Source organism: Xiphophorus hellerii, chromosome 16, assembly GCF_003331165.1.
Source record: "Xiphophorus hellerii strain 12219 chromosome 16, Xiphophorus_hellerii-4.1, whole genome shotgun sequence".
NCBI lineage: Eukaryota > Metazoa > Chordata > Actinopteri > Cyprinodontiformes > Poeciliidae > Xiphophorus > Xiphophorus hellerii.
Genome location: NC_045687.1, coordinates 22,798,459 through 22,824,133, shown reverse-complemented (window position 1 = coordinate 22,824,133; position 25,675 = coordinate 22,798,459). Strand labels below are relative to the sequence as shown.

General features: G+C 40.6%; 1 protein-coding gene across 2 annotated transcripts; it reads left to right on the top strand.

Annotated features, from left to right (window-relative positions):
* Positions 1-244: 244 nt before the first annotated feature.
* LOC116736061 (neurabin-2-like) lies at positions 245-25,070 on the top strand. Of its 2 annotated transcripts, XM_032588282.1 has the most exons (15): positions 246-363; positions 7,884-8,279; positions 8,359-8,567; positions 8,644-8,976; positions 9,054-9,722; positions 17,288-17,420; positions 17,927-18,047; positions 19,859-19,963; positions 20,074-20,209; positions 21,974-22,117; positions 22,248-22,301; positions 22,479-22,610; positions 22,713-22,810; positions 22,945-23,041; positions 24,627-25,070. In XM_032588282.1, the coding sequence occupies exons 2-15, from the start codon at positions 7,970-7,972 to the stop codon at positions 24,678-24,680; spliced, it is 2,595 nt and encodes an 864-aa protein (XP_032444173.1). In that variant the 5' UTR covers positions 246-363; positions 7,884-7,969; the 3' UTR covers positions 24,681-25,070. The 2 variants fall into 2 exon arrangements, 1 of the variants encoding a protein (XP_032444173.1); XR_004342489.1 differs by lacking the exon at positions 24,627-25,070 and having other exon boundaries at positions 245-363; positions 22,479-22,605; positions 22,945-22,970.
* The last annotated feature ends 605 nt before the right edge of the window (positions 25,071-25,675 follow it).

Sequence of the window (25,675 nt, the reverse complement as noted above, 5' to 3'; positions counted from 1 at the left end):
CTGGTTGCCATTTATGTAAAAAAAAAATAGCAGCTGTTGAGCTGAACTTGGGGCCCCAATTTCGATTCCACTTCCGGCCTCAAACAATTTTGGACCGGCCAAGATTATAATTAGTGTCCACCATCTGGCCAGTTCTGAGCGAACTTTGTGGAGGCGCCCCTGATCGAGCAGGAGAAAGGAGGAGGGAAATGCGAGGTGGGGAGAAAGGGATGGAGGAAAACAGATGATGAGCGAAAGGAGGAGGAGGAGCAGAGAGGAGGCAGGCGCTCACAGGAGGAATCAGCGACAACAGCAGGACAATGGGCTGTCTCCGCTCCAGATCATAACGGACACCGGGTTTGCTCCAACTAACTGGATTACCAGGTATGACTTGCGGCGGAACGGGTCACCTTCCGGCTCGGTGGTGTTGGTTTTTTTTTTCTTTTTTCTGTCTTTCTTTCTTTTTCTCGTCCCGCTTTTTAAATGTGCTGTTTGTCAGCGGCAGAAGGGGAGGGTGGAGGTGACGGAGGGGGGGAAGCTGCAGGAAGGAAGCAGCGCAGTAGCTGAGCAGCAGACACCCAGCGGGGCCTGCTGACCGTCTGCCTCCGGCTCCCAAAGCAGCCGGTGACACCGAATTCTTCGGCCGCAGCTCCGGCTGGGCCTCCGCCGCTCGAGTCCGAACCGGGCGGACCGAAAAACCACCGCGCGAGCGCACATCCGGAACGTCCGCTCGCCTGAACAAACGCGCCGCCGCCAAACTCCATTATGAAAATCAGCAATTTGACATTTTTAGCCTCCCCAGCAGAGACGGTTGTCACTGAGAATGTCAGACCTGGTGTAGATTAACCCGGCATCGTCTCTTCATTCATTCGGCTCAAATGATAAGTATTAAAATGCCGGAATTAAAATCAAGATTGAACAATAAAATTTAAAAAAATATATACATTTTCTATCTTTCTACACGCATATATAGCGATTTAACTGAAAGTAACAAATACATTATGCACAGTCGGAAAAACATACGTATATACACATACATAAAGAAGTGCCTCTAAACAAACATCCTGACCAGCGGCAGCAGCAGCAGCTTCCTCCCAGCCGCACCAGTCCAGGCCCGGGTGTCTCCTGCACAGATGCGGGGATTGTCGTGGGAATAGACGGACTCATTGTGTTTACTATAATGCGCCTTCTGTTGGACGCTGCGTGTTTGTGACGCACGCAGACGAGCGGCGATGGGGAGATGCTGTGCGGGCATCACTCAGGAGAAAAACACACAACACTGATGTGACCGGTGCTGCTGATGCAAGCAGACAGATGTGACCGGCCTGGGTGCACATGCGTGTGTTTGTGTGTGTGGGCGCGTGTGTGTGTGTGTGTTTGGGATGCTGCCAAATGTTTGACGAGGAGGACAGAAGAGATTAAGGTGGGGACAGATGAGGAAGATGATGTGCTGAAGTGACCTGCGCCTGGTGCGCGTGGCATCTGCTGGAGGAGGCCGGGATCTCCTGATGTTAGATGCTAAGAGAGAATCTATTGCGCTGGAATCCATGGATTTAGATTACAGAAGTCGCAAGAGCAGAAAGAACTGATTAAAGGGAAGTGCTGGGACAGAGGCAGAGCTTTTACTGCAGCTTTTATGGCATGCAATAAACAGGTTTAAGCACATAATCAGAGCCAGCCCAAGGCATAAGGGAACTAAGTAGCTGCTTCAGGCCTTCAACCCCAGTGTGGCACACTGCTCAGTAGGAAAAATAGCTAATAGCTGCGGTAAAAGTTGCTAACTGATGTAATTGCCAAATGTGCATAATTACATCCACATGTATTTACAATAGGTACTGCAGGATAAACGGATAACATCACAAAGAGGAAGTAAAAACGGCCCGTGTCTTGTTTGTATCAGAATAAATCTCAACCGCTACAGTTTTCCATCTTGCCTTTTGTTTTTTAAAAAAAGATTTTGTTGCAGTGATTTGATGTGATTCCAGTGAAAATCTTAAAAGTGACCCTCCCCCCACCTGTTACCGAAACTTACCGAAAGTACTTGATTCCTTCCCCCACAAGTTAGCATTAGTTAAACTATCTAAACAGTACATTGACCAAGCAGTTTTGAATTTAACCACTGAAATTGGTGCAGCGGTTTATAGAAATTCTGTTTTAATGGCTATTTAGGAAGATAGATTATAAAAAAATAGCTATAGAAAACTAGTTAGTTAGATTCAAACCCATTTATAAAATATGCTCACTCAACTAGTTTACGGAGTTACATCCCGACCATATAATTTAACTGGTCTGGTTAGTATTTAACTTTATAGCATGTAAAAAAAACAGCAGCTGTGAGTGGGTTGTGGTTAAGAGCATAAAACATCACGAGTAAACAAGCTGGCGTGTAAAATGTTTTCCTTGACAACCACAGCTAAGATGTGTGGCTCGTTGGCAGCTAGTTCCTCCTGGTTAAGAGGCTCAGCCTGCTAGTATGTTTGAGTTTAGCGTTAGCACTGTCGCTAAATTAGGTGAAACTGGACCTAAACTTATATTCTTGCTCCAGCACAAGTACTTTTTCTATCATTCTTCTTGGATTTCTTAATTTTTACTGAGTCGATGTATTCATTTAAAACAACCCATACATCATAATGATACTTTTTGGAGGATGTTGAATAGTAGTCATTAAAATTGATTAAATTTTAATCAAACATATTAGTGTGTGTTAAGTTCAATAACTGCAACAAGAAAGAAAAAACATTTTATTTTGGTGTAGATTAGAACTTAAAGATGCTAGGACAAATAACTGATGTGATTTTATGTTTTTTATTAGGAATGACAATATCAACTTGGTGAAAGTCAAGAACTGTCATAAAGCTTGTGGCTAAGAAATAGTCTAGCAACAGCACTAAGATCAAACTTGCTAGCAAGTTGCTTTATTCTTTGTGTGAAGACATAAAAATAAGAAAAGCATTTGTGAAGTAGTGCAATTTTAATCTACTCCAACAAGCTGACATGAAAACCTTTTTGTTCACCACTGAAGTTGTGTCGTTGATTGACAACAACAAGGTTAAGGTAGCTTAGCTTGGTAGCAAGTTAGCTATTCTTATTTGCTTTGTCTTAACCAGCAGAAACCCAAAGGCTTATCGGTTTATCTCAAAGTAATTATATAACAGTTTGCTTCTTAACAAAAATGTTTTGATATTTTGATCCTGACTTATTTTATTAAGAAAGAATTTCGTAAAGAACTTAGTAAAAGTTAGAAGCTTAGCTTGCTAGCAAGTGACTGTCACTAAAAGAGTTTAATCTAGATCCAATCTTAAATTCTTGCTGCAACAAGACAACTTTCTCAACCACGAGTCTCAACCAGCCAAACCTTTATTAGGGTTTGGTAATTATATTCATATGTAGTCATAACACAACACATATAAACATGTCATCCTTACTATTCTCTGACAGAGAATAGCTAACTTGCTAGCAAGCTAAACTTCTTAACCCCGAGGCAGTTATTGACAATGAATGACACTTATGTCCGTTTGACTTAACCAACATTTTTAGTTAGGTTGTCAACATGTTTAGTTTAGGATTTGTTACCAAAATGAAGTTGCTGGTGTTGTGAGAACGTTCCCAATATTGAGCATTACATTAAAACAACTAATGTGTGTGAGTAAAAAATATATTTTAACAACTAAAATGTAACACCTGGGGCTGCACAGGGGCGCAGTCGGTTGGCCTGTTGCCATGTAGCAAGGAGGTTCCGGGTTTGATTCCCGGCCCGGGGGCTTTCTGAAGGAAGTCTGCAGGTTCTAATAGAATTCCGTTTAGAGCCACATAAATCCTTGGACGGGTTCTACACGTTCTGCTACTCCCAACTGGGGCCTAGACATACATTTCAGCTAGCTGCCTCTCACCAAACAGCAAAAGTCTCCATCTTTAAAGAGGAATAAAAACGTAGACGCAATTAGGAGTGATCATCCAGGCTGAATAGCAGGAAACAGCTCCAAACCGCAGGGGATTAGGAACCCAGCAGGAGGCAGATGGAGTTGTTCTTGGGAGAGCACTGCGGCTGCAGTTTGTTGTTTCTTCCTCACCAATGAAGAAGAGATGCACCAAAGTCACGCAGAGGTGGGGTTACTGGATTCAGCTTTTGTTCTCCCGTGTTTTTCACCTAAAGCAGGAGCCACCAGCTTCATGGTAACAATTACAGGAAAGAGGCGAGGAGCCGCAGAGCAGCCGTTTGCTTTTCTTTGTGTGTTTTTGTATGCATGTGTGTGTGTGTGTGTGTGTGTTTTCCTCTAGGCCTCTGTAAAGATTGTTTGCATCATGTTTGCTCCACATGATCAGTGTGCAAGAATCCATTATTTGGACAAAAAAAAAGTGTCACAAGACTGCAGTTGCAGTGTGTATGTGTGTCAGCAGTGCCATCTGGAGCTGCTGTAGGACCAGACAGTAGCGTAAACACTCCTTCCTATTCCCCAGACCGTCTTCAAGCAATGTTTACAATGAGCTGGCATACAAACATGGTTGGCCTTATTTATAATTCTGCAATTTATCTTTAGTTACACCTGTATGAGTTTGATCGCAGTAAATACAACTAAAGACTGAGCACTAATAGATGATAACCTGGGAAAAGGATGCTACAAAAGTACAGTTCAGGGTATTATAAGCCTGGAGGGCCACCAGGCTTTACTTGCCTACCCCACCAGGCTAAGAACCGTTTGTTTATTTCAAACTGGGGTTTTTTATACACCAGTAACAAAAACAGTAAAAACGGATTAAGCTAGGTTTATAGTTGACGCATTGAACTGGATGTGAAGGTTTGAACTGGATGTGAAGGTTTGAATTGGATGTGAGGGTTTGCGCACCATTTGTGCCGTCCCTGCACTTGTCCATTGGCCTCACACACTGTTATTTCCAAATTATGATGCCTGATCGTGCAGCTTTGAAATTTTGTCATTAAAAATAAATAAATTTAACACAAAAAAATGTGCTAGTGGGCTGCCCTAGGGCCCCTCCCACTGGGGCTTAGCAGGTTTTCTGGGGGAAACCCTGCAATTGATGAGTTAGCTAGGCTATCTGCTCAGGTAGCTATTTTACTTACAATCTATTCATCCATATTTAAAGTCAAATCATTAATTGCTTGGGATAGCTCAGCATCACCCACCTGTAAGTAGTAAATTGTGTTTGATCAGGGCATCAAAATGTCACACACACCTTTCTCAAGATATCTACAGTTTCAGCGAGTCCAATTAAAAACTTTTTAAGGTCTTTTTCCTGCCGCCTTGAATAAATTTTAAGACAGAAAAAAATGTAAATTGAGGGATCTTGATGTACTACAACGAAGCACAGAAAACGCAAAATCTTTGTGGCTCTTGGCAGTGGCTCTATGCTTCTCACGCTAGATATAACCCCCGTAATGCCAAGCTTAACAGTTTTATTTGCACAAAATGCACTTAGCCTTGTACGAGTTAGCAACAGAAGTTAAAAATGCCAGGTAGCAAGAGGATATAAGCAAATAATTGTCTGTAGTCTCAACTGCGTAGAGGTGCAGAACACAGTGAATATGTCTGGGCATGACTCAAACTTTTGCCTGAAAGGAAAGTTTCATTAGAAAAAAAAATCCATGTATGAGAACACGCAAGATAAAATAGTCCAGTCACAACAAAACGAGAGACTTGTGGTTAATGTATTTAAATATCAACTTACTTTTTAAAACTGATTTAAAACTTTAAGGCCTTAATTTTAGATAGATGAATTTAAGACTTTTTAAGGATGGTTTTTTTCCCAGTAGTGTGATGAAACATGACCCAAATACATCTGTATTGGTGACATCATCATCACCATTTCCACTCCACTGATTGTGAACCTGCAAGACCAGTTCGGTTTTTTTTTTGGAAAGCTCTTTGGACAGTGCCTGTTTTGCACTGTGCCTGTTAAGTATGTTGAATTTAGAGCAAATGTATGTTATATGTCCAACGTAGACTCACTGGTGGTATGAATCCTCACACCTCAGCTGCGATTTTTCACACAAATCCCACAGGCACGGCAGAAAAAATGAGATTCATCCTTTTAACTATTAAAAAGGTCATCGGAGTCTCCAGAATATACATTTTTTAAAAGGATTATCACAGTGACAAGCAGCCACGTATTTGTCTGACGGATTACCTTTTGAATCATTTGGTCCACATTCATTATATGATTCTTACCTTCAGTGAATATATCAGTTTGACACCATTTCTGCTAAAACTTTAAACAAAATAACAGGATATAATTTCATTGCTTTTCTCTACAACAGAAATGCATCTACTATGTTTACTGCAGCTAAAAGTAAAAAGAAATTGATGATCACATTCATAATGATCTCTAAAATGTGTATTGAGGTTAAGCAGTCCGACTATCTGCTCAGTCAGCTTGCAGGCAGTTATTATGTAGGTATTACGCCACCGGTTACTGACCAGCTGCCATTTGAATACAGCATTAGCATTTGAAGAGTGATGACTGGTGCACCTTAGGTTCCACATCATGACCGTTCGTTTTTTTGCAATCCAAAGTATTTCTGAACAGCCAACTTTGCGTTTTTTTTTTTTTTTTTTAATGTATACATAATCTGCAAAAAACTGTGGTCAGTCACTACGGTATTTTCGGTATGACGTAAAAACTTAACGGTTTTGAAGACATAACTTTCAAAACCTTAATTAACATCTCTTGCATCATACATGGATAAGAATCCAAGCCGATTGTCTCTGTCGCTCAGAAATGGTGTACAGTACAGGAGCAGCTGTAACTGTGCCATGGTTAGAGAACCCTCTGTTTTGTTCATTATAGATGTTTTTATTGTTTTTGTTTATGGACAATGTAATGTAAAGCATTATGTCTTGTCATTAGAATTATTCAAACGAAGGAAATAGGGGTTGGCCTTTTATCCCTTTATTGTGTTGATCCTCATAAAAAGAACGTTTTATACAATAAATGGCTTGAAGTTACTTTCTATAATCAACTCATCATCTGTTGTTGCGTTTCTATGAATCTATTCCCTAACCTTATATTCTCAGCTTATCAGACGTCATTTTCTGAAAGAGTCGACTGGCCCAAACTGGGATCAGAACCAAAACAGATACATAAAGTGCAAGTCTTCAGACAACAGTAAATAAGTGAAATTATTTCAGAGATTTGAGCCTTTCTATAAAGCTTGATCTTCATTATGTACTAAACTTTCTGACAATGAAGTGATTGCGAGAGCATAACTTAGGGCTGGAGGATATGGCTGAGAAACGAATCACGATAGAAGAATCCGTATCAGCCGGTATCAATAATTACTGATTCGTTTTTGTTTTCAATATCTGAAATACTCTCAAACTGGTGTCGTGACCTTTCTTCTGTTGTCGACAATTTTTGCTCCATGCTGTTGTTGTTTATTTTTATAAAGCAGCTATGAGGCACAAAACTTTAAATTAAACTTCTGCTGCACAAGTTGCTCAATAGGTTGTTGCTAGGTAACCACAAGTTACTCAGCAGATTGTTGCTAGGTAACCACAAGCTACTCAACTGGTTGTTGCACTTACGTAAAAAGTGAGTCAGTGAGTTAGCTGATGCCACCAACCGTGAGGTTGAGCAGCTGAAGTCTTTCCTCTGCCTACATCCCCCAGAATGCTGTGTGGTTCTGCATCAGAGTTCAGTGTTGAATATTCTATCAGATGTATTATTTATTGATACTGATCACGTTGCTATTGCAATGTATATTCTAATTGATTTATTGTCCAGCCCAAGAGTAACTTCCTGGGTACAATGTTGTTGGTTTATGAGTAGGAAATACAATATGGAGGGGACAAAATGGCAAAGTCTAGATACCAAACAGCGAAGGGGCAAACTGACTTGCAGCCAAATCACCTGACACATATCAACAGCCATCATTGCTCTGTTTACAGGAGGCGAACTTAAAGCAGCACCAGGATGTGGCCCCCTTTATCCCTGTTAATCTGCCGTTCATCCAGGGGCTTTTGACTTACCAAAAATGATGAAGACTGAACCCCCATCGGCCACAGGGGGGAACGGGGCCTCTGGTGGGAACAACGGGGGTTCCAACCTGCGGAGTCCCTCGCCTCACCGCAATGCCTACGAGGCAGGGCTGGCGGCTCTGAAGAAGGCCACCGACCACCTCAACAATGCCGCCAACGGAGCTCCCAACCCCGGCTCCAAACCTCCCCTCCTCCCTCGCCCGACTGGAAGGGGCAAGCGGTACGGATCCAACGTACACCGCATCAAGAACATGTTCATGCAGATGCAGTCTCCAGGTGATGAAGAGGATGGTCTCAAAATGTTAGGTAAGCAGACTCCTTCAGGAGTACATCCCGATTAGGTCGTTTTAAACTATTTGTTTAGTTAATTCTTTGTCATTTGTAGGTAAGGAAGAGGAACTGAAACTATCGATTCCAAGGGCCTCAAGTCTCAACGAGAATGTCAACCACAGCGCCTTGCTGAAACTTGGAGATTCAGTCTCAGAGAGAGTCACCAGGTTTGACCCTAAAACAGGATCAGAAGGTGGAAACTCATCTGTTGGTCTGTCCAAGCTCCAGGAGACCAGGAGAATCTTTGAACAACGAACTCTACAGGTAAGTTCCTCAATGTGTCGGCTTCCTCTAATTCGTTTGCCCTAAGGTTTGATTCTGATTGGTGTTTCTTTGTCAGGAGAAGCAAGCTGCTACCAACCGCATCTTGCTGAAAAAGGAGCGTGCTTCAGGCTTTCAGGACAGCCGTCTAGACGTCGTGGCCCGCTTTAACGGGTCAACAGAAGCTCTAGACCGACTGGACGATCCTCCAGCGCCCAGTCCTGCTACTGTTCTGTCCGCTGCGGCTTCGGTTGGGCCGAGTGAGGCGGTCAGCCCCACTGTAAGCCAACTCAGCGCGGCGTTTGAAAAGGGCGACGTGCGAAACAACCTCTACCTCCCCCAGCGTCGGTCAGCCCCTGCCTTAGCGCCAAAACCCAAACTTCCAGCTAAAGGAGACCCAACTGAAAAAAAGGTAAAAAGTGTGAACACTCGCACAAAAACAACCCTTTGAATTAACTGAGTTAAAACAGATCTTTCTTGCATTCAAAGGCACATTCTGTTGGTAAGGAGGCCAAAAAGGAGATAACAGCAGAATCAACAAACACCACGGCAGCTCTGCCACCAGAAGCAGCAGGTTCTGTACAAAGGAGCGCTGCTGGACAGGCTACATGCCAAGAAAACGATGGGTTTGGACTGTCATTAGACCACTACTTAAACTCATCAACGCCTTCAATTACAGTGACTGTAACGTCTGCCTCATTTGAGGCAAAACCTGAGTCCCAGTTGGAAGGAAGCAAAGAAACAGATTCAACTATGGTGGAGTCCCAGGCCAAAGAAAAGGACGTGTCCAATGAACCAACCGGAGGGACGTTGGTGCAAGCCGAGGTCCACGCTTCACTAGAAAAGAAAGAGAAAGAACCTTCGCCTTCCTCCGGCGAGAGAGAAGACTCTGAATGGAGGGAAGCAGAAGAGGATGAGAACGACGAGGATGGCTCACGCAGGGAGGATTACTCGGAGGGAGATCTAGTAGAAATCAGTGCTTACAGCGGAATCGGCGAGGAGGATTCAGGGGGAAGCCAGCTGGACGACGAGGATGACGAAGAAGACGAGGAGGCATATCAGCCAGAGAGCAGTTGCTCTGAGATGCCCGGTCTCCCCGAAGAAGAGGAGGCCCCGCCTCCCAGCAGAAAGATTTGCTTCAGCACAGACCCAATCAAGGTCAGTCAGTGTTTGTTGGCTTACGGTCCTCCAATCTCTACCTTACAGGTCATTAAAATGTACATTTTAAACGTTAGAAGATGCTGAAATTTGGGTAAACAGGTCAGGGAGAATGTTGCAGAGCAGAGACAGTATGGCTCAACTTCAAACCTTGTGGACAGGGAAGCTGTTTAAGGTTTATGGAAAGATGGCTGGAGCAAGAAAGGCATTAGAGGCTGCAGCAGACTTTAGACAGGGATGAGGTTCACCCTCCATCTGAGCCACCGCGAAATGGATCAAATCATGTTTATTTGTTAGAATGTCCCAGTCAAAGTCCAGGCCAGTCTGTCGCAAGTCTTAAAAACTGATGCTCACAAATGCTCTCCAGTTTGAAAAAGAAGCAAATCTTCGATTCCATAGATTTGATGTCCAAAGTTGACAGAGACATAAAGCAACCGATTTGCACATGTAATAGTAGTAAAGGGGGGTTGTGCAAAGTACTCTGTTATCAATCATTATTATCAATCAGAATTAACTGAATATTTCTGATGATTAATCGATTGATTGAATAAACAAAATTTGTACATTATGCAGATTTTTCATTAACCCATCTCAGCTTATACAATATTAGAAACACATTTAAAAAACACAAATAAACAAATTATTCAGCTTTTTTTTTAAAATGATACCTAAAATGCAATAACATAGCATTCCTTCAAAAGCATACATTAATTTTGAAAATGAACAGTAGTAAATATAATCCTGTTGTTTTGTTCTAGAACAACTTGAAAAACCTGGCAGTATGACTTGGGTTTGTGAAGTTGCACCTGCATCAATGCTTAAAGTGTCTAGTTTCTACTGCAAATATCTTATCACTTGAAATAAGACACAACAAGTAACTTTCCAGCAAGATGATGTAGTAGCTTGTTTTAAGTCAATAATGCCATAATACTGAGGAACAAATACTAGTTATACGTGAAACAATCTGCCAGTGGAACAAGACATTTTCCTGTGGAAAGTTAGTTGTAAGTTGGTTTTGCCTTCTGTCACTAAGACATTTTTGCACTAGAAACTAGACCAAAATACTTGATAAGACTTTGTATTTGTTCAGGTCAAGCTTGCTGAAGTCTTGTCTAAAAGGTCATGTCATTGTCATTTTTCATTCCCACTTTAACGCCACGAGGCTTGAAATTATTAAAAGTGACTCCATGAAGCTGTTCTGTTGTCCTTTGAAATTTCTGCACAGTAAAATTAGACAGAAAAAAAATCCCCCATGTTTTTGTCCCATATATGTGTGACATTAAGGATAGTTCTGACACTTCTTTGCATCCAGTTAGAGCAATGATCTGAACGAACTAAGACGTCCCTTGGAAAGATGAGAGCAGAATTATTATATCGTATTTGACCACATTCGACACGGCTTCACGTTTGGAAAAACCAAACAAAGCATGTCGGCACAAACAGAATGCACGGTGGTGGAGTACTCATGCTGCGGGCTCATTTTGAAGCCCTTGCCGTCATTGAGTTGACCACGAATTTCCTGTATGCCAAGACCATGTCTGAAAGTTAAAGCTCGGCCCAAACTGGGTCATTCAGTCGGACGGTAGCAGGATGATTGAAAAAGAAAAACCCAGACTCCTCGGACTCAACGGAAAAACTGTGTAGAAATAAATGTTGTGAAACTGAACGTTGTTCATAAAAGAAGAGATACAAAGGACCGCTAGCATAACGGAGACAACGACTACCTCACATTACTGACACTGAAGGTGGTTCTGCAGGCTGCTGAGTCATGCTTACTTTTTAAATTTGTGCTTCTTCTCAGCTTAATAAACAAAACAAACACAATATTGTCTTATTTTAGGCTCTTCAAGTTAGAATTGCATCAATTCAGAGTCAGGTAACAACTTTTCTACCAGAAATACATGTTCTAAAACAAACCTGAAGTACCTGGGGGCATTTTCTTTTCACCACGCAATTTCCTGCTAACTGGAGTTTATGCTACGTGCACGTGAATGTGGGATTTGATTGTTACCAGGCAGCTGGCTGAACACTTCCTCTAGTCTTTTAAAATGAACAAATGTACTTGTCCAAACACCGCTTTTTTTTGTTGTTCCAACTCTACTCTTCTTGTTTCTACCAGGACTGCAGCGGTGAGCTAGCTTGCGACGGAGCGTTGTGAAACATGCCTCTGCTCGCAGATAGTCATAATGTTACCAACATACTTCCTCTGTTATACAGAGCATTTAACGGCTTGTCAGAGTGAGAGATTAGAAAGTGTTTGAGTTTAATATAACTTGAGAACATGGGAGGCTAAATAACGTGCATTGATTAGGAGGATCAGCTTTAGCTTAGCTTGCTGTTTTAAGATGATGGTTGTAGAAAATGATGCATTTTTCATGTCACCAGGGATTTTCTTTTTCATTTTCTTGACCAAATGTTTAACCGCTCGCCTGTGTTGTGTTGCCTCGGGCTGCTTAAGGTAAAGAAATGGCCTGAAGCGACGGCGGCAGCTGCTGCAGTTTACAGGTTCAAACCGCTACGTGCTGCAGGTCCTTCGTATGAAACACAAATCTCTGATTTTTATTTCTTGCAGAGGACAGAAAAAGCCTCACATTTGTTTGCATGTGCTCTTCGATAAGAGTGTGCAGTGGAGGAAAAAAACTGTTATCTAGATTTTAATGTTGATACTATCATAGCTGATAAAGGTTTGAGCTTCTTCTAAAACATTTTGTGTCGCAATGATTCTTCACCTTTTATATTCTACATGAACCAAATAATAGGCTTGAAATGTTGACCTGATTTTTCATGTTTAATCTATGTTGGACTTTACTTTTGTTTGGTGATTCAGCTGCATATAATAATTATTTAATCATCATATAATTAAAAGAAATTGACATAGATAGAATACCACCACATAGGCCCAGGCAATGAGATCAATGCATGTAGTAGTTGTACTGTATGTGTTAACAGTTAAATGTCATTCACTGCAGTTTGGGGGTATTGATCTGATGCCAAGTAAACAAAGGGTCAGTGTCAGGTTAGGCAGGCCTGTCGTAATAACTAATAAATTAATTAATAATAAATTAAAATGAACGCCATCATTTCCATTTGCATGATTGTTTTTCTCATGTCTGGATGACAAAAACCTTCAGTCTGGTTGGTCTCAACTAGTTTACAGAGACTCCAGTGTCCACTTTATTTGTTTTGTTTATTTATGTTGGATATTTAAGATGTCTTCCAGTTTCAGTGTTAAATGTTCATTAGAATTTAAAGGTCATTAATCTTTGCATTATTATGACATTAGCATTATACAGTACTAGTTGAAGACGGACTCAGAAGACTATTATCATTTATCGCAATAACTGTTATCGTGACAGGCCTAATCAGAGATACTCATACATTTATTTAAATTTGATATATCATTAAACTTCTGACCTGTAGGTATTGGTGTGGTTGAATAAAAAGGCAACCCACAACTTTCAAGTTTTAATTTGTAAAGATTTTTGAAAATTGTGCACAATTCCCCCTCAGCCTCACAATTCTGCACAACTTCATGTCGGCCTTTCACTTGAAATCCCACCAGACAATTACATTGAAGTTTGTGGCTGTAGTGTTAAAAGAAAAAGCAAAAATGTTGCATAAATACTTTGGCCAGGTACTTTAAGCCAGATTTTTATGGCTAAACCAGATGTGTGTGGAAGAACTAGCGCAGATGGAGAAACCTCTTCTTGAGGTTTGCAGCCACAGTCAGAGAAATATTCTCCTTCCAGAGACACCCAGGAGATTCACAGCCTGGGCTTGTTCGCTGTAATTACGTCTCAAAGCTGGCTGTTAATTGCTGTTCTGATAATATGTGTTGAGAGCTCAAATCTCTCCCCCTCACTCCTCCCCGTAGAGCTTTGCAAGACTGCAACCTTCCTCAGCTGAACATCCTGTTGTAAAATTTCCGCTATATCTGTAAAGTCATGTGACTACAATGCTTTTCAGAAGACTCAGCAGACGTTGCAGTGTCACACACAGACTCAGCAGCCAGTGGAAGGTCGTAACAGGCTGAGGAACGGTCGTCGGGTCTCACGCCCTGACGACCTTCATCTCGCCTGAATCCAATGTGTCTGCGCCCGGCTGTACACAGGACTACCTCTGTGAGCGTGTCAGCAGCAGTTGGAATGTGGTGGAGTTTGTTTGCTTTCCTTGGAATAAAGAAGGGCAACGCATACACGCTCACACACGTATACACACACTCGCGTTCAGCTCAACCGAGGGAAGCCGATAGATAAGAATCACAGAATGTAGCTTTGTTTGGATGAAAACCCACCTGGTGTGTGCTTTTAAAGAAGCTGATAAGCTAACGTTTCTGATTCCTGCTGATCTGCTCGGTGTAGAAAGAAGCGCAAACTGTTTGGCTGACCAAGAGGAAAAATGTTTGCAATAAAAAGGCATGTTCTGTGTTGCTCCGCTACATTGATTCTGATGTTATTTTATGTGTAAAGTGTCTGCACATGTTTAAAAAGTCTTTAATTTATGTCAAATTGTAAGTTGGTCTTAAATTTTGTCCTGGCAGGATTATTTAATCTTGTATATTTTATATACACTGCTCAAAAAAATAAAGGGAACACTTAAACAGGTGTTTAACACTTAAAGTGTTCCCTTTATTTTTTTGAGCAGTATAGTTTGTTTTTTTGAATTTTCTGTCAATCGTTTGAGTCACGTACAGATGTCTCCTTTGCGTTTTGTGACTCAAGGTGGTGGAAGCTACTCCTAACTAGCTGCTAACCTTCCCTTGGCAGCCAGCTTTTTGTGCATAACTTTATCGCTGGTTTGCTTGATGACGTTCACTTCCGTTGCCAACCCATACGATGCTACATTCACTCTGTGCAAGAAAGCTTGCCACTACTTTTATTTAAAATCTCACATTTTTTTTTGTACATTTCTGTTGTAATATAGGTCTTAAATTTCATTCAAAATGGTATTAAACAGTCTTTAATTATATGGCTTCTGAATCCCAGTAAAAAACTGGGAGGAAAAAGTGATTGGATATTCAACAACGGTTCAATTCAGCTTCAGAACACGCAAACCTAAAGTTCTTAATCCATCCAAGACTAACTATCGAATTTTATCCTTTCCCTTTTGAATTTAATGGGCCTGGCTTCAGCTGTGCCCAGAGAGCTGCCCTCTGTCTTGGTGCCATGCTTCTTTAACAAAAGCAAATTATAACCCAGAGGACTGCCAGTGCCTGAACACTTGCCTCCACCAAATATGACTCACTCCTAATTTTCCTGCTAATCATCCGTCAAACCTTCCCGCATCGGTGTTCACATGAAAGGGGATGTATGTCGCAAACTAGCTGAGGCTCTAAATGTAAGAAAGAGGGAAGGAAAGGAAGAAAGAAACAAATGAATTGAAGCACAAGAAAATAATAATACAACTCCACATTTGTCCACTTTTGGAGGCTGCGTGATCTGAAATGGACTGAGCCTTTAACAAGACGTTGGATGTGGAAACATGCTGAAAAGAATAGAACCTTCAAGGAGGTCGTCTTGTCAGCTAATATTAGAAAACACTAAAAATGCCAAAAAGCTTGTATCACCTGAATAAGACTTAGAATCAGCTCCTTTTGACATATATTATGGGTGAGGACCCAAATGCAGAGAACTCAGCAGTATGAACATAGAGGAAAAGGGATTTAATAAAGAAGTTTGAAACTAAACACAGAGAAGATGCAATCTTCAGGTGAGTCTAATCGGTAGAACCTGGACTAAACACTAAAACCTCACAGTGTTACCTGATGTAGGTTCCTTCCACAGTACTGGAATGATGGTAGATGCTAAAAGTGTAGTTATGAAAACAGGACAGTCATATGGAAGCAACAATTTAAATGCGCACATTCCAGCCAGTTACGCTGTGATCTGGATTTCGTTTGCCATGCCGGATTGGTTTCCCACGCTCCTGTGTCACAACACAGCCAGCTGCAATAGACTACATGTGCAAAAACACATCACAGCTTTTTTACTGAAGACCATCCGGTCTCATGTGGAACCACATTGTGTGCTATGGCCTTTATCATGCAGTCAAATAACATGGGAGTCCAGGATTCCTACACAGACAAAAATCAGGAATGTGGAAGCATTTGCTCATGGGAGAAAATATTCTACATGTTGGTGGGATTTGTAGTTGTTTTTGTTTTGTTTTATTTTTTCCTACCATTAACATGGAAATTCAACATATCTCCATGAAATGGGAATGACAATAAGAGCAATAGTCTACCTATTACAACATTTTAACACAAAAAGGGGAAGCTGAAAGTTTCTTAAGAGTTGATGTAAGTGAGTTCTGCTGAGTTCAACAAACCTTATCTGGTTATGGATTTCATACGTTTTGTTCGACATTGATTTGTCCTTGTTCTATTTATTTATTTTTTTAGTTTTTATTATTCTCTTAGGTTGACTCAGTAGTTCTTGCGGGGAACTTTAGGACTCTATTGCAGACAAGCTCTTGCAGACATTTACACAGCTTTAAAGTTACTGAACAGGAAGGAAGCGTGACAACAGGAAGCAGTCTAACAATTCTGCCCTATGACCTGGTTTCTGCTGGTGTGTGTGTGTGTGTGTGTGTGTGTGACAGAGAGAGGTAGAAAAAGAGAGAGAGAGAGAGAGAGACAGTGTCTTCCACACACTGGAACGTAAATAATACAGTAAGAAAAACCTCCCACACAATAAAATCCTTCAGCTCTGCCTTTGGTTTTTGTCACACACACACATATATATATTTATATACAGTATATATGTGTGTTTCTACTGCAAGATTGACACTAAATGTGCCAGGCTTCCATCTAAATGCAGCCATGTGATCAACAAGATGGTTACCAAGGAAACCGATGCTGTTGACCTTTTTGGGCTGGGGGAGGGGAATTATAGATAGCAACACAAATGAGAGGGTACAGTGAAAGGAAAGGCACACATAGTTTGAGATTTACAACAAGAAACATAAAGTGACTTCTTGCTTCAAATAATGATACGTCTATATACATGTATATGTGTCTATATCTATTTGTAGATATATCTCTCTTTTATTTTCCTCATGATATAAGAACAATCTTCAATGTGCAATATTGTGATTTTGTGGCTGAACAACACAAGGTAGAGCATAATTTATGGTGTAGTCGTAGTTTTTCAAATTTATTTTACAAAAAGTATATATTCAGACACTCAAGAGCCAATAAACTGTCGAACAACACCAGTCTTTTGGGGAGTGTCTACTGGCTAAAACCATTCTTTTCTGTAAAATAGCTCCAGAAAATTGATGAACAGCAATTTTCATGTATTATCACTGATTCTCAATTGAATTCAGGTCTGGACTTTGACTGGGTCATTCTAACCCATGAATATGTTTTGATCTAAACTATTCTAGTCCTGTTGGACGGTGTCCCGATCATCTTTCCCATTAACTTTGACCATTGTCCTTTCCCTGAGGGACAAAAGTCGTGGTTCACATTTAGGCCAAAAAAGTTCAACCATACAGAAAGATTTTCTTTAACATTCCAGTGAAGTGCTGAGTTGCCTGACCTTTAACTTTTGTCATATGCGCAGGTCTTCACCACCTACTCTAATGAAGACTACGACCGGCGCAATGACGACGTTGACCCCATGGCTGCCTCGGCCGAGTATGAGCTTGAAAAGAGAGTCGAGAAGCTGGATTTGTTTCCCGTCGAGCTGGAGAAAGGTTTGTACACATGTTTAAAGTCGCTAAGAGTCACTCCGTCAAGTCTCTTATGTAACTACACACACCACATACACACACAGATACACTGGCGGGGTTCTCTCAGAGGACATACAATGTCTGCCTGCGTGTAAATCTTATCTTCTTATGGGATTAAAGTTTGTGTGGATTAGCCTAATTAGCAGCTGGTCATTCTGGAGGTAATAGATTAGAACCAGCTGGTATGTGGTATAGCTAATTCATGGTTGTACTTATTTTGTAATTATTTTGTATTTTGTACTTACACAATGGGTCTGACATACTTCATAATTTTTCTAAATTCATGAAGTACTTGTTTCGACTAGAACGGTATCAACAGGCTGACTGGAAAACAAGTGTATGGATTAGCTGTTTGAAGTTATTTAATGTACTAACTTTTCAGTAGATACCATGAACTTATAAGCAAAAAGAAGTAGAAGAACAGGATATTCCTCACTGTGTCGCTGTGTTTTTGCCTCTGCGCGCCTCAGACAGCGACGGCCTCGGGATCAGTATCATTGGCATGGGAGCAGGAGCGGACATGGGCCTAGAGAAGCTGGGGATCTTCGTTAAAACTGTCACGGAGGGTGGAGCCGCTCACAGAGACGGCAGGTAAGATGCTCACCTGTCTGTACTCGTCCTGATACTTGTTTCGACTAGAACGGAATCGACAGGCTGAATAGAAAAATGATGTTTACAGTGGTTTACAAAACTATTCAGAGCATGTGAACTTTTCCACGATTTGTCACGTATGTCCACAAACTTTGATGCCTTATTGTATAGTAATTTTGCGTGATGGAGTAACTCAAAGCACAGCGTAATGGTGAAGTGGATTCACAAAGATGAAAGGTTTTGAACATTTTCTGCTAATAAAAAACCCAGTCTTGAATAATTTCCTACTTCTAACAAGTAATCTTCCTGGAATTCATTCAGGTGTATCAAACTAAACAAGGTTAGAAACAAATTCATGCTGCTCCTTTTTTTAAATTTTTTATTACACTTTTCCATGTAGCGTTTTACTTCCATTTCATGGGTGTGTTAGCCTGGCCATTGCCTTCATATCCAATTCTGCTAGATTCTCATCTCCCTTCAGTGCGCCGTATTGGATTTCTTCCATTGAACTTGATTTCTCACACAGAATTTTAACCAGGCCAGAGGGAGGAGTTGTGAATGATGATGTAAATTTTTTTGTGCTGTTTAGAATTGTACTTTGCCTGTTTAGGGTTGTCGTTTTTACAATGGCAGGAAAAAGAAGTTAACATAGCCATTCAGTCCGTGTTGGCCACACCTCCAAACATTGAGCAATTAAAGTCAGAGCAAGAGGAATGTTTAAGACATTTTATTACTGGCAAAAATGTTGCTCAGCTCAGCAAGTTTCTGTTCGAAGTGTGGGATGGCGATTTCTGTTAAAGTTCATAGAATAGCTGGCGCATCACATACATCACAGCTAAACTTTAGAATTGAGTAAAATCAGATCCAATCGTTTAAAACTTCAACAGAGTTCACAGCTTCAGGAAGCAATCATTCATCATTAACTGAAGGTCCACACCCTCTGTACGAAGCAAACCGTAGAATGAGGAGCTAGTTTTTACAAGACAGTAGTTGCGTTGCCATTAACCATAAAATTGCACAAATTCAAATTTGGAAAATAAATTTGCTTAATAGAAGCACGGCAATTTTGAAAATAATTTTTAAAAACTGATGTTTTTTTTGATAAAAAGGTAAGATGAGGTGGTTTTTCAGCTGTGTCGAAATAGATATATTTCCCAAAACTGCAATAGAAACATTTTTTTCATATCATGAGTCACGTGATCAACAACCAGATGTTACTGCTGGTGGAAATGATGAAGAGGACGACAGGCAGTAGTAGGAGGATGATGGTTTGGTTTTTTTTTCAGACAATGTGCAGCTGACTCCACCAGAGCTCTCACAGCATTAGTCCATAAAATATTTTGTGTCATTCAAACGTGTTGAATCCATAGCTTTTCTGTAAAATGGTCGCTGGATTAGGAGTAGGTCATGTAATATTTTGCATCAATCGCTGCCATAATTTTTACAAGCTTTTTCATGTGTGATTTTCATTTCATTTCTTATTTAAAGGAAACACACCATTTGCGAAATTGTGGGGTTGTTTTCAACATTAGCAGAATAGAATTATTTGTGCGCAATTGTTGTGGAAACACAGCTTATGCCTGTGTTGGTGTATTACATAACATCCCAATAAATTCTACTGACCTTTTTGGACTTGTTCAAAAGGTCTCAGTATTTCTGAAAGCCTCTGGTGTCACTGAAACTGTTCTCTACAGCTTACTTCCTTTCTGATACTGGAACTTAGACACTGGCGGTTTGGACTTATGTTGAAAACAATACTTAAGGTGGTTCTGTGACTGCATACAGTGGGTTTATTTCTGCTGTGCTTTCAGGATCCAGGTGAACGATTTGATAGTGGAGGTCGATGGAACCAGTCTGGTTGGCGTCACCCAGAGCTTCGCCGCCTCTGTCCTCCGCAACACATCAGGCACAGTCAAGTCAGTCGCATTTGCTTTCTGCGAACTCATGTTTTTAATTTTTGAAGCTAATAAAGGAGTTTCATGCTTCAAATGTGTGGGTTAAATGTTTTTTTTACATTTTTTTTTAGGTTTGTTATTGGCAGGGAAAAGCCGGGGGAGCAAAGCGAAGTGGCTCAGCTGATACAGCAAACTCTGGAGCAGGAGAGATGGCAGAGAGAGATGATGGAGCAGAGATACAAACAGTACATGGACGACGACGAAGAGGTAGGGGGAAGACAGGCAGCACGTCAAAGCGTTTACTGAAAATAAAAAAGTACAGCTTAGATAACTTGTCCAGGTTTTTTTCTGTCTGTATTTCTGAAGAACAAAAAAACAGAGCGCATCGTCAGCTGTGCTGCGTGCGGCTGCTGCAGCTTCACGTAACCACAGGAAGTCAAAAGTGTCCTTTCAGTGTGTGTTTGTGTTAAGACAAAATGTCGTCTGTGTGCAACTGCATGGCCTGTCCTTTCTCAGTCTAACTTCTCCACCTTGTGGTCAGAAAAGGGAACAGAAACCTTTCAATTAGCATATAAATTACCTTTGTTATTTGATGCCAAGAAAATTACAATTAACTATTAAAAATGTGTTTAATAGCTCCATCTGCTTGTGTGTTTTCCCTATGAATTAGTCATGTAATTCCTGCATAACTCAGCTGTAAATTGGATAGCGAAAGGAAATTAAATGGATTGTTGAAAGAGCATCAAGGATTGTTTTTGCACCCGCTAATATTTTTTGGGAACACAATACAAAAATATGTACTTTACATATTTATACCTGTTTATGTTGTTATATGCCCAAATTAACTTATTAATTTGGGCTACTTTCAGACACAAGTATAGTTTTTGTGACAGAAACTGTGAGAACGGTGCGTTCAAGGTCACACGCAGTGTTAGTTTTTCCACAAATTGGCCAGAAAGATATATTTTGGTATCATCTAAACGGATATTTAAATACTGTTAAAGTCCATATAAATTCATTTGTATTCACAGAAAATATAAACAGAAAAAAACAAAGTTAGGAGGGTTTTTTTTGCTATTTTTGCCATAAATACATTAAAATTCCTAATAACAGCTGGGTAAATGGTTAGCTTCTTTAAAACCGTACGTAGTCACATAGCAAACATAGACATTAATCCTTGGTGTGAAAAAGAAGTTAATATAGACATCTTGTTTGCTGTGGTCTATACGCTGATATCAAGGTTGTCTTTGTGTCAATACAGAAGTGTAAGCAGAGGTGAAAATCCATTATGATGATAACATCATGGCTTTATAACCTGATTGCAATTCTGTTAGTTTGTTCAATACAGCCTGTTAATGTACGGCTAACTTACTTTGTGATGTAGCGCAGAAAAAACAAGATAAATGGTCAGGAGATTACCATTAATCATTTGGATTCACTTGGAGTTTTTACCTTAAAGGCTCTGGCTACATTTAGTCTTTCTCTTGAATATTCACATTCAATATACAGCATAATTTAATTTTTTTGTTGTTCAAACTACATAAAACTTCCTTCCAATAATATAATTTTTTTAAACAAAAAAATTATTGAATTTGTTACAATTAGTCAACTTGAAAAGTGAAAGGTTTCTCACCAGCCTACGCTGCAAATTCCAATATGGCTGTCATGTGGATCCAATAGAGTGAAAGTTGAGATAGTAGAATTTTATTAATCAAACAATATACTGTTCAGTCTCAAACATTGAACATGGTCCTTTAAATGCTTGAATATGTTGTTTGATAGCTTTTATTGCTAAAAGAGATTATAGTAACTGAGAAAAGCAACCAGCAAACCGTACTGCTGTTCCTACTTTTAACTGAGGCGCTGCCACATTGTGATAAACGTTCTCAATTCAGAGAAAAATGGGACATAGTTTAAGCCCATAACACTTGCAAGACTACTAGCTAGCAGTTAAATTATCATCAGTTTCCTTCTCTATTCTCTCATTTTATGCTTCTAAATGTATTTTATTTGCCTTCCGTCTGTGGACAGACTGGCGAATACGCTACAGACGAGGAGGAGGAGATGAGCCCGATGTTTCCGAACTCCATCGAAGTTTTCGACCTGGCGGAGAACCAGGACACCCTGTCTCCTGTAGAGCTTGATCCTGAGAAGCTAGCCCACAAATTCAAGGAGGTGCGTTTGGTTTTCAGCAAATTTACTGAGGTTTACTTTTACTTTTTACTTACATAAACTTTTCTTCATTGGGTTTGTTATATGCTCTGAGCTAAAACCAAACGTCCTGGTATCTTTTTTGTTGGTGTAGCTCCAGATTAAACATGCGGTTACGCAGGCAGAGATCCAGCTGTTAAAGAGGAAGGTGAGCCCACTTTGTTTTCAGTTCGTTTTCACAGGATAGTTACAAAAAACCTCCCAAAAAAAAAACGTGTGGTACAGAAGAGAAAACACATCTCTGTCTGATCTCAACAATGACTTAACGCTGGCTCTCCCACCCACATACCACCTCCTCCCTCCCACAACACCCCCTTACCTCCAGCTGGCTCATGCGGAGCAGGATAAGTTGCGTTGGCGGATGGAGCGCGCTCAGTTGGAGCAAAACATCAGAGACAGCAAGGAGAGGATGGAGAAGCTCGAGGGCTACTGGATGGAGGCACAATCCCTGTGTAAGGTAATTTCATAGAGAATAAATGAAAAAATAATAATAACAAGAACTCCCTTGTCCAGTAAAAGCTGGTTTCTGGTCATTTAAACACTAAGCATGTGCTTTTAGGCTGTGGATGAACACCTGAAAGAAACCCAGGCCCAGTATCAAACCCTAGAGAGGAAATACAACAAAGCCAAGAGAATGATTAAAGAATACCAGCAAAAGTAAGAGAAGTAAAAAACGGAGTGGAGTACCTGGAGCTCTGGATGCTAAATGATCTAATGTGATGGTATTAGAGTTAGCGTAGAGCGTGGTATTAGCGTAGAGTTAAACATGAATGTGTGTTTATGATTTGTAGGGAAGTCGAGTACCTGAAGAAGGAGACCGCTCAGCGGTGTGCACAAGAAGAGAGTGAGGCGACACACAAAGAAGAAACAGACAACCTGCAGGAAAAGGTTGGTGACCTGCTCGTGTTTGTCACGCTGACTTCCGTTCCCTCTACGGATGTAGCGATGCTAGCTGTTAGCCAGCTCATACCGTTCCCTGTTAGTGCTACATCTTCTCATCTCAGTGCCTGTTTCCATAATACAAATATCCCAACGAACTATCAAGATTCGGAAAGTTCAGCTCAGTCATGTGACCTGTATCCCCCTTACACCCCACCCTTTCCTAATAGCGCCCTGGGCAACTGCCCATGTTAGCCATATCAAAAACCATCACTGGTTGTAACAGGCATCAAAAGGGTTTGGCTCATCATATCACTATATTATTATAACTTTTTACTCTGATTACAGCAAAAAATTATGTAGCATATTAATTATTAGTAATAATTATATTATGATTAACATTTCTTTATTATTTTTGGTTTGATACATAGACTGAAGCATCTTTATAGAGTGGTAATATACCACACTCATATTACCTGCTCAAACTGCCAGCCTCTCTGCTCCATTAGAGGTTACCATGGTTACCGAACAGACATGCTGATCTCCTCTGTGCTCTATAAAGTGGATGGTTTGGAGTTAGATAAAACTATGAATGCTTGGAGGCAACTTCTCTGTCCACTTTTCACAGGATAGTTATTTTACATCACTACAGTAAATCTTATACAAGCCTTGATACAATTATGACAAAGACTAGTCACTAAACAAGTCATTTAGCTCTGTGCTACACATCTGAGAATGACTGTTTTCTTGTAATAAATATACAAGAAAACAGCATGTTGCGCTGTACATTTTTTTAAACAAATTCTTCTTTGCTAACGCGATAAAATGTCCACCAAACTGGGTTACAATTGATAGATTATTTTTGCATTCAAAAAGTCAGAGACAAAAACCTCATTGTCAATAGACAACTTTTCACCAGGTGACTATGAACGTGTCACCTGGTGCCATCCAGGCACTGAACAGATGCTGAGAACAAATGAAGGTGTGGATGCGCCGTAACGTTCTTCAGCTGAACAGAAATGAAACTGAAGTCACCGTCTCTGGACCTACAGAGAGGAATGATCTAGAGACAACGCACAGATTCAGCTGGGAACTAGAAATCAGGCATAAAATCTGGGTGTAGCGATGAACTCTGACCTGAACCATCAAAGCCACATAAAGTCACTTGCAAAGACAGCCTTCTATCACCTGCAGAACATTTCCAGGATTAAAGGACTAATGTCCCAGCAAGATCTAGAGAAACTCTCATCCATGCTTTTATCTTTAGTGAAATTGATTGACTTGACTTAATAATTTGCTTATAGGAACCAAAGTTATAAACATCAGTGATTAGTATATGAGTGGATTGAGGAGCACAACCAAGGACAAACCCCTCGATTCTCGAACAAATTATTAGGTATTTCATGTTTTTCAGAGTTGTGCTTAGGAGAAATATTTTCCTTCTTTTTGTTATATTTGTTGTTGCATTATTTAGATTTTTATAAGCAAACATGCCGTACCAACTCAAATCGAATGTAAAAAGTTGTTAGGCTAAAATACTCGTTTGGCTACAAATGAATGAACCTTATATTGTGTGTGTTTTTTTTCCCCACAGATTACAGACCTGGAGACCAAAGTGGATGCCTTGAAGAGCCCTTCACCACCCTAAGCTGCTGCTAAGTCCTACCTCCTATCTGTGACCAGAAGAGGGGGTCCTCAGCCTTCATTCAGACCAGGGCCATATGAAATCCCAACAACCCATCTGCTGCACGGACAGACCTGTTAAAAAAAACTAAAAGCGGCAATCGTAAAAGAGAGGCTGAGGAGGACGCCGCTCCTCATCCCCTCCCAGAATGCACCACCTGTAATAACCGGAATCCTCCTCTTGTGTGTCTTCCTGTCAACCAGCTTGGCAATCAACTGAAATAACAATCACTTGACTTGTACACCGTCTGTGGATTTTTTTCCCCTCTCGTCATCAACGGTATCTTTCCAGGTTCTAATTATAATTCAACAGACTTTGTTTAAAACAAACAAACAAAAAAAGGAAAAAAAAAAGCGCTTTTAATACCCAGGCTCGTCACAAAGTGCTTTATAGACGGTGGGCATGAATGCAGAACAAAACGGAGCAAAGGACAAATGATTGTTGCTTTTTAAACTCAGTGAACCACGAGTTTGCTTCTTTTTTTTTCCCTCACGAAGAGGACGAGTTGTTCTTCTGTTCGTTGGCGTCGATCAATGGACTCAACGACTACTGAGACGAAGAGCGGTGGAACTGGCTGATGACCAGACAAGGAATCCTGATGGGGAACACAATGTTTAAAAGGAAAACACCAACAGAACGCTGGTAGTTAAGTAATAAATACAATAAAAAAACAAAAAAACTGAAAGACACGTTTCTCATCCAAGCCTGTGAAACTGCAGAGAGCCTTGGAAACCCGTCTCTGTGGTTTCCCCCCTTCAGCTGACAGTGTGTCTACCATAAAGTCTGAATGGCGGCGGTGTACATAGTCTCTACTTGTTTATTTAAAAGCTTTTAACTAGCTTAGGCAGGTTGGTTGGATCTGGTAGATCAGAACGAGGCAGTGGCATGAGTGAATGATGCTTCATATTGCTCCGTTTCATCTCTTTTTCTATCTACATCAGTGGCAAACAGGGTGTAAG